This window comes from Hydractinia symbiolongicarpus, chromosome 5, assembly GCF_029227915.1.
Source record: "Hydractinia symbiolongicarpus strain clone_291-10 chromosome 5, HSymV2.1, whole genome shotgun sequence".
Classification (NCBI taxonomy): domain Eukaryota; kingdom Metazoa; phylum Cnidaria; class Hydrozoa; order Anthoathecata; family Hydractiniidae; genus Hydractinia; species Hydractinia symbiolongicarpus.
The window spans coordinates 25,775,892-25,790,599 of record NC_079879.1 but is presented as its reverse complement, the minus strand read 5'-3'; the positions used below and the strand labels follow the sequence as shown (position 1 = coordinate 25,790,599).

The 14,708-nt window shown below is 33.5% G+C and overlaps 2 protein-coding genes across 2 annotated transcripts; one reads left to right on the top strand and one right to left on the bottom strand.

Moving 5' to 3' along the window:
* Window positions 1-3,560: 3,560 nt before the first annotated feature.
* Window positions 3,561-4,772, top strand: LOC130645667 (probable very-long-chain enoyl-CoA reductase art-1). The gene is made up of 2 exons (XM_057451725.1): window positions 3,561-3,690; window positions 3,773-4,772. Exons 1-2 carry the CDS (start codon window positions 3,607-3,609, stop codon window positions 4,679-4,681), a joined length of 993 nt encoding a protein of 330 aa, XP_057307708.1. The 5' UTR covers window positions 3,561-3,606; the 3' UTR covers window positions 4,682-4,772.
* Window positions 4,773-8,500: 3,728 nt separating this feature from the next.
* Window positions 8,501-11,572, bottom strand: LOC130645660 (biorientation of chromosomes in cell division protein 1-like 1). Its single transcript, XM_057451719.1, has 3 exons — window positions 11,413-11,572; window positions 11,177-11,301; window positions 8,501-10,477 (listed from the first exon to the last, which is right to left on the bottom strand). The coding sequence occupies exons 1-3, from the start codon at window positions 11,539-11,541 to the stop codon at window positions 9,148-9,150; spliced, it is 1,584 nt and encodes a 527-aa protein (XP_057307702.1). The 5' UTR covers window positions 11,542-11,572; the 3' UTR covers window positions 8,501-9,147.
* Window positions 11,573-14,708: the final 3,136 nt, after the last annotated feature.

The window sequence follows — 14,708 nt, the reverse complement described above, 5'->3', positions numbered from 1 at the left end:
TGCAGCTCTAAATGGGAAGGCTTTTTTGCCAAATTCCGTGTTGACTAAGGGAAGTGTGAACCTGTTTTTCGAAGCTCCTCTTGTTTGATGATTATGACATTTTTTTGCCAAAAGGAATTTTGAGTGCATGTAATCAGGAGCAATGTTATTCATGACTTGGAAAAAAAATATAGCATTGTTTTTAATGAGTAAATTATTCAGTGAATATACCCTCTCTTTCCTAAGAAAGGTATGGATACATTTTAATTGTTTTTCTAGTTTCCCCAATCTACCTTGGGTGGCACAAACCCATGCAGAGGAGCAGTAGTTGAAATATGGCATGACAAGTGCATTAACTAAAAGGTTTTTTGTGTGAGGGGTTAAACAGGATGCAATGGTTCTAATATTAGAATATTTAATTAGTACTTTTCTATTGATGCTATCAATGTGCTCTTCCCATTGCAATTTTTGATCAAATGTTACTCCAAAATATTTAATTTTTTCGTTCCTTTTCAAAGGAATGCCCATATAGTTGATAGTTTTGTTCTCAACTTTTTTTAACTGGCTGTGGTTGCCGAAAAGATTGTTTCAGTTTCAAGAAGGGTATCCAAGTTTTCATGGGATGAAGTAATTATTTTATCATCTGCATATAGATGGTGGTAGTTTGAATTGATGACAGATTTTAAGTCATCAATATACAAAAGAAAGAGCAGGGGCCCCAACACAGATCCCTGCGGCACCCCAAAGCGTCTTCATGAAGCAGATCTGATCCTGTGTTGTTTACAAGAGTCAGCTGCATTCAGCCTGTTAAGTAGGACTCGAACCAGTCAAAGGCAGCATCTCTGATGCCAAAACACCATATAGTTTTTTTTAAAAAAAATTATGATCAACAGTGTCAAAAGCTTTTATAAGGTCAATAAGCACAGCACAAACAAAGTTTTTTTGGTGGAGCTCAGTAAGAATAAAATCAGAGACATTGACTACTGCAGTTTCTTCAAAACTGCACCGTAGTTTAGTGGTTATCACTCTCATACTTTGTGCGGGAGACCAGGGTTCAATTCAGCGAGACCCTTTTAGTCTTCCAACATTTAGGTACATAACCAGTAAATAAAGATTTGTTGAAGACTTGATAAAAAATACTAAAAACTGACCAATTCCGTCCAAGCCTATAGCTTTATTAAGTTTTAGTGAACTATTGTTTTTTCGGCACACTTTTGTTCTCAATAGGAGCCTACCAAAAATTATTAGTAGTAGTAAGTCAATAAGCACAGCACAAACAAAGTTTTTTTGGTGGAGCTCAGTAAGAATAAAATCAGAGACATTGACTACTGCAGTTTCTTCAAAACTGCACCGTAGTTTAGTGGTTATCACTCTCATACTTTGTGCGGGAGACCAGGGTTCAATTCAGCGAGACCCTTTTAGTCTTCCAACATTTAGGTACATAACCAGTAAATAAAGATTTGTTGAAGACTTGATAAAAAATACTAAAAACTGACCAATTCCGTCCAAGCCTATAGCTTTATTAAGTTTTAGTGAACTATTGTTTTTTCGGCACACTTTTGTTCTCAATAGGAGCCTACCAAAAATTATTAGTAGTAGTGTCAGAAGAAAATTTTGAGGCTAGTTCACCAACACTGACAAAAAATGAATTGAATGTGTTGGAAATTTCATTTAGGTGAGAAGTTTCTGTACCATCATTTTGGACTACTTGTTTTATCGAGGTAGTATTGCCTGACTTATCAGGAACCAGTTTTTTTAAGGGTTTTTCAAGACTGTTTTGGCCGTTTTTGAAAGTGCTGCAAAACGTCATTATCATCATCATCATCATTCTCGGCTTAACGTCCGTTTTCCATGCTAGCATGGGTTGGACAGGGTTTATTAATGACCCTCTTCCAATCTGATCTAGACTGTGTTAGATCTAAACTCAACTTCCTCTGTATCAAGTCTGTCCTTATAACCTCCTGCCAAGTCTTTATCGGTCTGCCTCTGGGCTTTGCCCCAGGAACTATCAAGTCTCTACACTTTCTTACCCAATTATCATCCTCCATTTTTTCCAAGTGCCCCAGCCAATTCAATCTTCTTATCTGGATAACATCTTTAATTCTACGGAGACTTAGCCTGCTTCTTAGCTCATCTGAACTCTTTCTGTCTCTCAGACTGGCGTTACACATCCACCTAACCATTCTTGTATCATTCCTATCTAAACGGTCAAGATCTTCCTGCTTCACTGCCCATGTCTAACTACCGTACAACATAACACTTCTTACACAGGCCTCATACAACCTACCTTTTACCTCAATTGACAGGACTCTGCTAGTCAACAAAGGAAGTAACTCTCTGAACTTTTTCCAAGCAGAACCTATCCTGCAAGTAACACTTCTACCAACACCCCCTTCACTGCCCAACATATCATATACTATGATATATATTATAGTACTCGTATATATATTATAGTACTCATATATTACTCATATATTATAGTACTCGTTTTTAAGTCAAATTTTTGAGACCTATTACCTGGTTCCTTTCTTGTTTGAAAGCATCCCAGTCTATGATGGATTTTGTTTTTGATGCTTTTCGTTTTAAGAAGTCCCTTTCTTTGATGGCTATTATTAATTCATCAGTGACCCATGCCTCAACAGACCAGAAAATCTATGTGTTTTAAAAGGGGCATTTTTATCAGCCACTGTTTTTACATTTTTATTTAGTTTCCCACATGCTTCATCAAGGTCATCGTACCATATTAAAATATGAACAGTCTAAATTCCTGAGGTCCTTCAGAAAAGCCTCTTCACTGCAGTTTGTGGCGCCGTAGATTAGTGGTTATAGCTCTCGTACGGTGCGTACGATTCCTCTTGACGGCGATTTGACATGGTGAGTGAATGTTACCATAGCCCCGGGTTAACCCAAGCCATGTGAGAGAAATTGGAGAGATGGCACACTGTGTGGGCCGTTGTATGTTGCCAGGAGTTGTATAGTAGAGTGCGGGCCCTAATTGGTCCTGTGTAGCTCAAAATGAGCATTAAATACTCTAGGACTCTCCATCTATGCCATGGCCCCTCCTGGAAATAATAGACAGGTTATATCCCTCGATATTTGTGGGGCTAGCCATGTAAAATATGCACATCTATCTTTACCTAAGGATATGAAATATATTTAGCTAGCATAGGTAAGCTGCTCTAGATAAATTGTATTAATCTAAGTAAGTTCCAGGTAATACTTAATGCCCATATTAGCTAGACGAATAAGAAAAAATGTCAGATTCTGAAAAGTGATGTCTCTATTTTTAAATCTTTTAGGTTTGAATAATCTGTTCTCTGCTGCCAACTGCTTCTTTAGTTGCCAGCAAATCAGTCAAAAGGTAGCTAGATATGCTTTTTAATTGAAAAGCAAAGAATGCATGGCGTGGTAAATTATGGAAATTCTAAATAGTATTGAGGGAAAAAGGAGTGATTACATGAAAGTGTAACATAATCATAAAGAAGCTTATTACGATCTACACTTTGACGATGCCATATTAGTTTCGTCCGCAAACTAAAATAATGAGCGCTTTTACTAAGCAATAAAGTGAGAATTTAACGATGCTCAAAATTTAGAGAGTGAGAAACGGATTTATATATTTTGTTGATGTCAGCAAATTACAGGCCCTTTCTGTGTTGCCTGCAGGCTCGAACCAACAAGGTGCACAGCGCAGAAAATCGAAAGATGAAGGTAAGATTGAAATTAAATACTGTAAGACGATGCGTTGCAGTAACCGTAATGTTAGGATTATGGTTTGCCATTTTTTGTTTAGGTGGAAATCATAAGTGCTCGCACAAAAGAAGTATTACACACCTTAGAAGATGCCTCGATTTATACCACAATTGAAGAAATTAAGATAGCCTATGAAAAAGTTAAGCCAAAGCTTTATCCCTCAAGACAAGCATACAGAAAAGAGCCCCGTGGAAAAATTCTAAGCAATGATGCAACACTGCGGTCATTGGAGTTTGACAACACTGCAAGGCTTTACTTTAAAGACTTGGGTCCACAAATTGGTTGGAAAACAGTATTTCTCACAGAATATGCTGGACCTTTTTTCCTGTATCCTCTGTTTTATGCACGGCCAAGCTTTATTTATGGCTCTGGAGCTAATGCGAAGGCAATCCACCCATATGTTCATATTGCGTGTGCATGCTATGTTTTTCATTATGGTAAAAGGCTTGCAGAAACACATTTTATTCACCGATTTTCCAATGGTACAATGCCCATAATGAATCTTTTCAAGAATTCTATTTACTATTGGGGTTTTACATGTTTCATTGCCTATTTTATCAACCATCCCTTATACACCCCAGCATCTTTTGGTGATTTGCAAGTTTATGCCAGCCTAGCTGGTTTTATTTTTTGCCAACTTGGTAATTATTCCATTCATGTTGCCCTGCGAAATTTAAGACCTGAAGGAACAAAGGAAAGAAAAATTCCCATGCCAACGTCAAACCCCTTTACATGGTTGTTGAATCTAGTTTCATGCCCGAACTACACATATGAAATTGGTTCATGGTTTTGGTTTACTGTTCTTACCCAGACAGTAATGTCTGGTGTATTTACATTTGCTGGTTGTTTTCAGATGGTTCTTTGGGCAATTAAAAAGCATAAAAATTACAGAAGAGAATTCAAAGAGTACCCGCGTAAAAGAAAAGCAATCATTCCCTTTGTTATATAAATTCATTAGTTTACTGTGAAAAATAAACAAATTGTAACTTGTTTTTTTACCGTTTTATATCCTGAATACAATAGTTGTACTTTATTCTTTATTCTGTATGATCTACTCTATTTTATTCCATATTTTTATAAAATTTATAGAAGCATAAATTTTATAATTTCTCCTTTTTTCCTATATCTCAGACCTAAAAATTTTAGTAAATTATTGTTTGTATGAGGTTTACGTTTTTTATGATTTTGCGCAATTCCAAAAATTAAAGAAAATACACCGTTAAAAGAAAAAAGGAAAACAAGTCTTGCACCAAATTCCTTGAAATAAAGAAGCCTGGTGCTTGTTGGCAACAACAAAGAGGATGGGAAAAAGATTAAAGATTAAACGTGAATTGCAAATTCTTTGTTTAAATTTTTATGGATATAATCACAAAAAAATTATTAAGAACTTCAGTTTAATTTTTTTAGATATTTTTTCAATTCGTATATAATGCGAAATTTTTTCTTGATTTATGAAGATTACCACGGACACAAAACACAAAACGTTTACGAAAGAAACTCAGCGAGTTTGACACCGTAAATAATTTTAAAAAGGCCCAATTGCAAAGGTTATTTCCTGTAGCATTGTTGAAATAGACTAATTTAAATTAAGACAGTTACGCATGAGAAATTTCGCGAATTTTAGCCGAATTTGCGAAATATAGGCCGCGCGAAATATCTTTTAAAAAAGGCTAAATCACGAATTTTTTTCTTTGAAAATGTATTGAAATAGGCTAATCGCGAAAGCTAATACTCATGAACTTTTATTTATATTCTGAAATTCCTTCTGTTAAGTAAAAAAATAAATCATTATACATCACTTTCATCCTAGGTTTCGTGTAATAATGGGTAAAAACTGAATCGATTCAAAATCCTGTTGTTTTTTTTTGTTTCATTTTATGGTAACTTTACATGTTTTTACACCTCTGAACATATAACAACAACACCTATGCCTATCATTGAAATGATCATTTGCGAAAGTTATTTATCGCTAATTATTTTTATTCATGAAAGTTTATTCACTTAGGAGAATTGAGGTCAAAATTGACTTTTTTGATTTTTTTTTATAATTTTATTCATACCATTAAAATAAAAAAGTTCCCTAAAAGTTATACAATATCAATTTTTGAGAGATAGAGGTTACAAAGTCATTTAGTGATAATATCACAAGTGCGAGAGAGGTTAAAGCGCACAAAACACAAAGTCAAATGTGTTTACAGTTGACTGTGTTTTCTAATTCGAATTGCCACGGGGAAAAATTTTTGTTCGAATTATAGAGAGATTCGAATTACAGAAAGTCTCTAATTCGAACTTTTAGCTTCAGATAGTGAAAATTTGAATATCAGAGATAAATTTCTGTTAAAATCAAGAAAACATAATTCAAGTTACATTCAATCTTTATTTTTATAGTTTACACAAAAAAGAAACTTTAATTGAAAAATTGTTAAATATTTGATTGCTTTACATTGGAGAGACGATCTCTTTCGGCAATACAAGTAGCATCACTAAGTGCTTTTTTTTAAATTCGAATTAGGGAGAGAATCGTGCTGAAGAGACTAAAAACTGTTCCAATTATAAAAAGTTTAGAATTGAGATTTTGAAATTGTTCAAATTTTTATACTCTTAAGAAAAATTCGCGGTGACTGATCACTCGTTCGAAATATAGAAATATTCGAAATATAGAGATTCGAATTAGAGAGACTTAGCTGTATTGAAAGAGTACAAGAGTACTCCTAATTTCGAAAAAAAAATCCGACCATTTCAATTAAGCTTGAATTCATTTTTTTTACTACGGGGAATTTATTTTTATGTCGACGGTTTCTGATGAAAGAAGTTTCCAGAACGGATATATTGAGGCATAATGTGTCAAAGTTGCGATGTTTTATTATGCATCCAGAATCAAGTTTATCACCAAGTAAAGTTTTATGTTCTATGCAGTATTTTTTTCATTCTATAAATGTCGGCATAATCGCACAGAACGTAAATTGGCACAAATTCCAATTTTCTGTCCTACTTGAGTTAAACACGTCTTTATCGTCGCTATTGTCACTGCTAGAAGAAAAATTTCTTTTCTTCAGTTCTTCTATGCTATATTCGGGATTTGCAACATATCCACACAAATAATCTTTATTACTACCAACGGAACTACCAGAGCTATCTTCGCAAGTATCATCAAAGGAGTCGCCACCACTAAATGAATGTTTAAACATGCGGCTTTGAAACTAGTCTAGTCTTGCACTAGTGACGTCACATTTTTAATCACGTGACTTTGAAAAACTGCTTATGTAGGGCTATAAGTAGATATCTAAGAATTTTTATGTGCACCAATACATTCGGGGAAGATAAAACTCTCATTTTAAACTTATGTTGTTTCTTGACCTCAATTCTCCTTTAAAGTATACGATTTTTCTTTTACAAGAATACTTTTTATAAGAATATCAGATCGGGAATTCGGTTTCAAAACAATTACATTTAGGGAATTAATTTCCACGAGAATTTGTTTAAGAATAAATTTTAATTTTTGCAAAGCTGGGAAGTCATAATATTTCGCGAGAATTACTTTTGCTTAATAGGAATTTTTTACAGTTAATATTGTTAATTTTTTGGTTTTTCTCTTATTTAGTGCGTGGGTGGAAAAGAATCTCAACAGGTCTTTGTTAAAAAAAATTAAGCTCAATGGAATGCTGAAGTTGGAGCAAAGTTAATTTTGTCCCGGACAAGACCTGCAGCGCTCGTTAAGACGAATACACCATTGCAGTTAAAAATGATAAAAAAACGGTTGGACACGTAAGTTCTTATTTAAACTAACATCCTCTATTTTAAAATATCAAAGTAAATGGACCGAGAAGATACTTAGTGGACGTTAAGCAAGGTAATTCATAGTTACCAGCCTAGTTTACCTTCTAAAATTTGCAATGAAAAACTATTTTTTTAAATGCATCATAAAGAGATTGAGAAGTTTGAGTGGCAAAAACAAGACAAAAAATTGCATAAATAATAAAAATAAATTAATAAATAAATAAATAGTTATTTTTTCCCTCTAATTGCGATAAAATTTTTGCCTAAAATTATTATTTTTTGGCCGCATTAAATTGCAGAATTACGATAGGATACATTAAAATTTAGACTGTTGAAGATGAAATTAGTGTAAATCGTTTTTCAAAAAGAAAGAAAAATCTAAAGTTCGTTTTAATTAATGTTCACAAATAATCGAGTTTTCCAATAAAATTTCGCGGGAACTAACTTTCGCTTAATTGACAAAAAGTCCTGAAATTTGAGAAAATTAAATCCTTTACATATTCATAAGAAAGAGAATTTAAAGGTTATAATTTTGCTTGCGCCAAACTTAAATACATGCGAAAAAACAGTGCAACGTTTTATATGATTTGAAAAGTCGAGAGTAACTACTGAGGACTAGGGTGTCAATAAAATTAATTCGTATGTATTAGAAAGAGTGAATTGAGCTAGTCAACGATACCCAACATTGTGTACCATTAAATACCAAATCCGTATTTTTGTCACATTTTTCATATTTCTATCATTGGAAAGCTTAAAATTCATAGAGTATTTATTTTAAATAAAAAATTGAAACTGTTAACTTGACAAAAAAGATAAATTTCGCTCACACCTCTACGTTTTAGGCTTGTACCTTACAAGCATTTTTGAATGTTGAGACAAAACTAAAACATTAGTGTTCTGGGCATCCTAAGCTCTAAAACGGTGTCTGTTTTTTCTTAAAAAATACATTGTTAACGAAGGGGAATTTAAAAAAATAAATAAAATTCACACAAACCCTGAAAAAAACTATATTGGGAATTTCATTTTAAGCCCCCTCCCCCCAAAAAGTTCTTCAGTAACATTGACTTTGGCGGGGAGGGGGGACAGTTAAGAAATTATAACATGAAAATAAGGCTTAATTTTATCAAAATTATTTCTGTAATTAAGATATAGAAATAAAGTGTTGGAGGTGAACTTTGTGATTTTACGTAAACACAAGGACTTATTATCTTAGTAAGCCTTGAGAAATTGAATTTCCGAATAATTTATACGAATGAGGAATGACAGAATTAACAAAGACACATTTTCGTTAACGGGAGTGGTAATTAAAGCTTTCTTGAAAAGCACAAAAATTAGTGAAATTTAATTCTCGTGACAATTTATTCCATTACTTCATCTCCTCACTAATTGCGGGTAAGCATCGATAAATTTTTGTTGACTGAACAAAAAAGCTTAACTTGTTTTTTACTTTCTTTTAAAAATGACTTGTTATCGAGCCGAAAATAAATTCCAGGAAATGATTTATATTTATAAAACCGCAAAAACTTTCGATACTAAATCAATCAATCCCGCCGAAATATCTGCTCCAATTCAGCTAGAAGTGTAACAAGACGTTCTTAATCTTTGACGGTTTCTTCAAACTTTATATGAATGTAAAACTCAAGAAGGCGAGTAACATCGCCGTTGTTTAATTGGCCTTCTCGTCCTTTTGTTCGCATTGTCATCAGGAGTATTAACCGGTGACGCGACTATGTCTTCCCTTTGGCTTACGGAATCTGGATGATCAGATGACAAATCCTTTTTTTTAGTTTTTCTGCCCCCACTACGCGAAGCCTCTTCAATCTCTCCCACAGAACGATCTCGCTTTTTTGCTTTCTTGTGCTTATCTGAATCAGGAAGTGGCTTCCCCCTAGATGATCGTTTCTCAAGCGCATCGTACGAATCGCGGCTGTCATCTGGGTGTTGGGAACGCTTGCGTTTATGTCTTCCATGGCGTTGTGTTGACGAGCTTTCATTAGTAGTTTTTACTTCCGTGTCATTACTAGAAATTGAATCATTATCATCTGACGCAGTCTTACTTTCATTTTGTCGAAGTTTTAGGGGTAGGCTGCGTACTCGATTCGACTTTCTTCTCTGCTCTACTTCGCCTAATGCTTTTGTTTCTTCAGTGAATGAACTATGGTTACTTGCTGAGTCATCAGATATCGGTTCAGTTATAAGAGGCGGTATATGGCCTGTAAATTCATTAATTTCATTTGTTGTTTCAATAACTTTATTTTCTTTAAATTGTTTGGTTAAGTTCATATCAGCAAGTTCATCTTTTTCGTTTTCTTCGCAATCCATAACTTTGCCGACGGCACTACCGTCACCATTCTTCGCGTCAACATTTTCATCAATATCTGTACTTTTGTTGCTCTTAGTTATACCACAAACAATTTTTTGTTCAACGTCTTGTATGTCATGACTTGGTTCTTCCTCTGAAATCACATGGGTAATGTCGGAATTTTCTTCAGTATTTTTTGTAGTTGCGTTTAATTCATCAAGGGTCTTTTTATTTTCGTCTTTATTTTCGATATTTTTATCAGGATTATCTAACTTCTGACTTTCAGCGGCCATTGAATCTTTTTTTGATTCTAGTGATACTTCAAATATTTCTGGATTACTATTTGAAGGATTATGCTCTTCAGACTCAATATTACTTGGGTTATCATTTATTTCCATTTCAACTTCTTCAATTTCAGTGACTTCCGTCATGATATCTCTATTTCCTTTTTCTTTACTGGCTCCCACGTCTTGGATGGGAACCTCTTCTGTACATTCTTCCTTTTCTTCAGTTTTAGATGAACAATCTTGACTAGTTTTAACAATAGATTCATCTTTATTCAAATATTTATCAACTTCCTTATCAATTTTTAGGCAAAAACTGTGGCCTTTCAAACTCAACACTTCATCAACCAGTTGCTGGATACTATTGAGAAGAATATCGGACCTATAAACAAAGCATAAATTAAAACAAATAAAATAACTGCTCAAAATACACAGAACTAAATGTTATTGTTTCTTATAGATTTTAGCTACTGTAGTTAAAGATAGTAACTGGAAATAGCAGTAACCATGACTATTCTGATGTGATCAACAGAAAACCACCAGACAGCAAGCATCATCTTTAAATATGCAGTAATTAGATACCAATTTACTAGATAAAATGAAAATGCCTTTTCATTTTTTTGTGTATTTCAGTGTAAGTTGTTTTTTTAACTTGACTTTACTGATCACTGCGGTTTGTTGTTTATATTTTTTGCCTGTATGTACATAAAATCACAACATTAGGTATAACACTTCAACATGTAATAATAATAACAATAATAATTAAAGCATACAAGTTTGAAGCATTTCAGACTGATACAGTTTTTTTTTGGTCATTGAATTATTACAATTAAAACTTTGGGAAATTACAAGTGGTTCATCTTAACGGATACCTCCTGGCTGGTTACTCTCTAGCTACCATGTTTACTTCTGGTGCTAGTAAAAGATTTGGTCAGTTCTCTAGTTGATTACTTTAAAATAGTGGTGAGGAATGTTTATTCCTGTTTTTTTTACCAGTTACCGGGTAGCTGGCTAGCTAGCTAGATATTGTTCACTTAGTTATAAACACAAACACAAACAGTAACACAAAGAAAGTTTATACTTGCTAATGTGAGTTCTGAGGTTATTTCTTAACAAGTTCTTTTGTAGGCCATCATGGTACTTATGTTTGGATAAGAAGGAGGTAACATGATTTTCTACTCTCTGCTTCAACTGGTGATATGTTTCCTAAAAACAGGTAAACGGAAAGCTTTAGTAGTAAGCAGCCACCATCACTCCTCCCCCTCTGGGTGCATGCCTTACTGTAGCTGGCAATAATATTCAGTGAAACAGCAGTACCATATTTTCAAACTCCTCCAAGCACTCTTTTCTAAACTGGTCAAAAAGGCCTTCGGATTTAACATTGTTAACAACATCATCGATTGTCTTTTGTGGATCTCCTGACGACTGCGCTACTATCTCCGCCATGTTTAATATTTATTTCCCGTATCATTTAAATTGCAGACCGTATTTAAAATACAGAACAAACGACAAAAACAAAAGAGGATTGTCAATTTATTGCTGCAATATGCAGGTTTTTGTGGTCCCTATTTCTGTAAACATGCAATATTATCAAATCAACAAACAAAGTTTTCCATAGGTGCCAGGATAAAATGCTACATTATGGATGGATGATCTAGCTATGTTTTCTCTTGTTTTTCACGTTCTTAAAACGTGTTCATCTTTTGGTGTTAGTTTCTTAAAACATTAAAAATTATAGCTGGTAAATTTTTGTTAGAATTTAGCTAGATAAGCTACGACGAGCTAGCTAGCTAATTTTTTAAAATTCAAATACTCTGATAAAATTATGAATTTAGGGGAGAATAAAATGCTCACAGAAATTTATTTTGTGTGATTTTTATTAAAAAATCTTTTTTGATTGTTTGATCACATCAAAAAATAAAATAACAAAATAACTAGCTTAGTTCTAGCTAGGTAACATGACCTTCAGTGTGTGAGAGGGATTGATCGTCTAGACAGGACAGCCTGTCAAAAGACAGGTCAGTGCTTTACAGCCTTCATCCAACCTCGGACAATTGTACATAATTGCCTCAAGATAAGATAGGCAAAGTTTCTGAAAATGACTCTTGCACTATCAAAAACTTGTCATAAGATTGGACATCATCATCATCATCATTCTCGGCTTAACGTCCGTTTTCCATGCTAGCATGGGTTGGACGGGGTATATTAATGACCCTCTTCCAATCTGATCTAGACTGTGTTAGATCTAAACTCAACTTCCTCTCTATCAAGTCTGTCCATATAACCTCCTGCCAAGTCTTTCTCGGTCTGCCTCTGGGCTTTGCCCCAGGAACTATCAAGTCTCTACACTTTCTTACCCAATTATCCTCCTCCATTCTTTCCAAGTGCCCCAGCCAATTCAATCTTCTTATCTGGATAACATCTTTAATTCTACAGAGACTTAGCCTGCTTCTTAGCTCATCTGAACTCTTTCTGTCTCTCAGACTGGCATTACACATCCACCTAACCATTCTCATATTATTCCTTTCTAAACGGTCAAGATCTTATCTTAACTATTATAGGCAAAGGTCATAAGATGGAACAGGCACAACTAATAAGGGACTATCACAATTTCCAAAACTTTGTCATAAGATGAGTTAAGCCTAACTACTATCCACTTTGTAAAAATGTCATAATGTAATGACAATATTGACAATGTGTTGTTTTACAGAAGTATAATATTGATATACAAAAATAGCTAAACTAATAAGCATTATTGTCATCATCATTCTTGGGTTAATGCCCGTTTTCTATGCTACCATGTGTTGGACAGGACATATTAATAACTCTCTTCCAAAATGATCTCCACAGTTAGATCTAAGCTCAAGTTTTTACCTCAATTGACAAGACTGCTAGTCAAGAAAAGAAGTAACTCTCCGTCTAAAATTACTGATGACAGAAAATGTCAAAAATTGCTATTGCTTAAATATGACATCATAATTTATGCAACATAATTAAATCTAAAATTTTTTAATTGCGAATATCTTCAGAACAAAAAGAGCTTTTTAAAAAATTTACAAAGGCTTGTTAACCAACTTTTTAAGCTCTATAATCTTAGTTCAGCATTATTTTATACCTTGGCTTCCCTTTAAAAATATTGTAGTAAGTTTTTATATATAAATTTTGAATTAAAAAACCACTAAAACGCTACTGAATAGAACATATAAATATCCTAAATATCCTATTTCTTAATCATCATTATTTATAATAATTAGTGCCATGGCTTGAAATCCGAACCTATTTCGGCCCACTTATTCAAGTCCACCAAGTCTAAAAGCCTAGCATCAAAATTTTAAGTGAGCACATTTTTTAAAATTGTATAGTTGTGTTGTATTTTTTTTGTATCATAGATCTATAAATTAATAATTGTAGGCATGTTGTGAAAATGCACATGGGAAGACCTTTAGTGACAATATTGGCGTGTTCTTATGCATATGAGTATTTTTTTTCGCTTTTAATTCTTTTCTAACGTTATTTTGTTACTTTATACTAGCTTGTTCTTAGTACATAATGATTTATATCATTTATATTATATGATTTATATTAATGACCTCCTAAACGGAATTTACTATGGTGATGTTTTTCACTTTGCAGATGACACCAGTCTATTATGCTCTAGTCCCAGTATGAAAACCATTAAGAAAAGGGTAAATATTGATCTAACATTTCTATGGCATTGGTTAAATGTAAATAAAATTGCACTTAACATTGCCAAAACCGATGTTATTCTTTTCAGGCATCCCAATAAATCAATCAGCTATGATGTTAGACTTAAACTAAATGGCAAAAAAATATCCTTTTCCACTTGTGTTAAGTGTCTTGGGGTTATTATCGACTCTCACTTTAATTGGTCATTTCATATAAAAATCTTATCTACCAAACTTTCCAGAAGTAATGAAGCAATTTCTAAACTCCGTCATTATGTTCCCTTAAAGATACTCCTCTCTATCTATCTACTCCTCTTTATTTTTTTCTCACGCTTCTTATTCCTCCCAAGTTTGATGTCTAACCCATAACATCCATACTGATCGAATCTTTAAACTTTAAAAAATAGCGGTCAGGCTCATGACCTTTGCCGACCTTAATCAACCCTCCAAACCTCTACTAAAGCAACTTAACCTTCTTGATATTTTTGATACCACCAAAATCTTTAATGTAACTCTAGTTCACCAAATCTTGAACAAAACCTCTCCACTTGACATAAATAGTCTTTTCAGTCTAGCGTTTCGCCCAGATACTTACAATACCAGAGGATCTTCTATTAAACTTTTAGACAAACCCCTTGTTAGAACTTTTTCTTTGGTACCAATTCTACTTTATATCAATATATACTAGCCTGGAACTTCTTTCAATCTCTTTTCCTTAGACAAGACATTTCTTCACTATCAAGATCTAAAATAAAATCACTCTGCAAAAATTCCCTCCTCATTAATATTCCTAACTAACTTATGATAATACTCTAAACAGATAAAAAAATCCTAGTTACAGTGTGTAGTTAATTTTCTTAAAGAAAACAAACAAAAAATTTATATTTATTTATTTATAATGGAAAATTCTAAACATATAATGGTGGC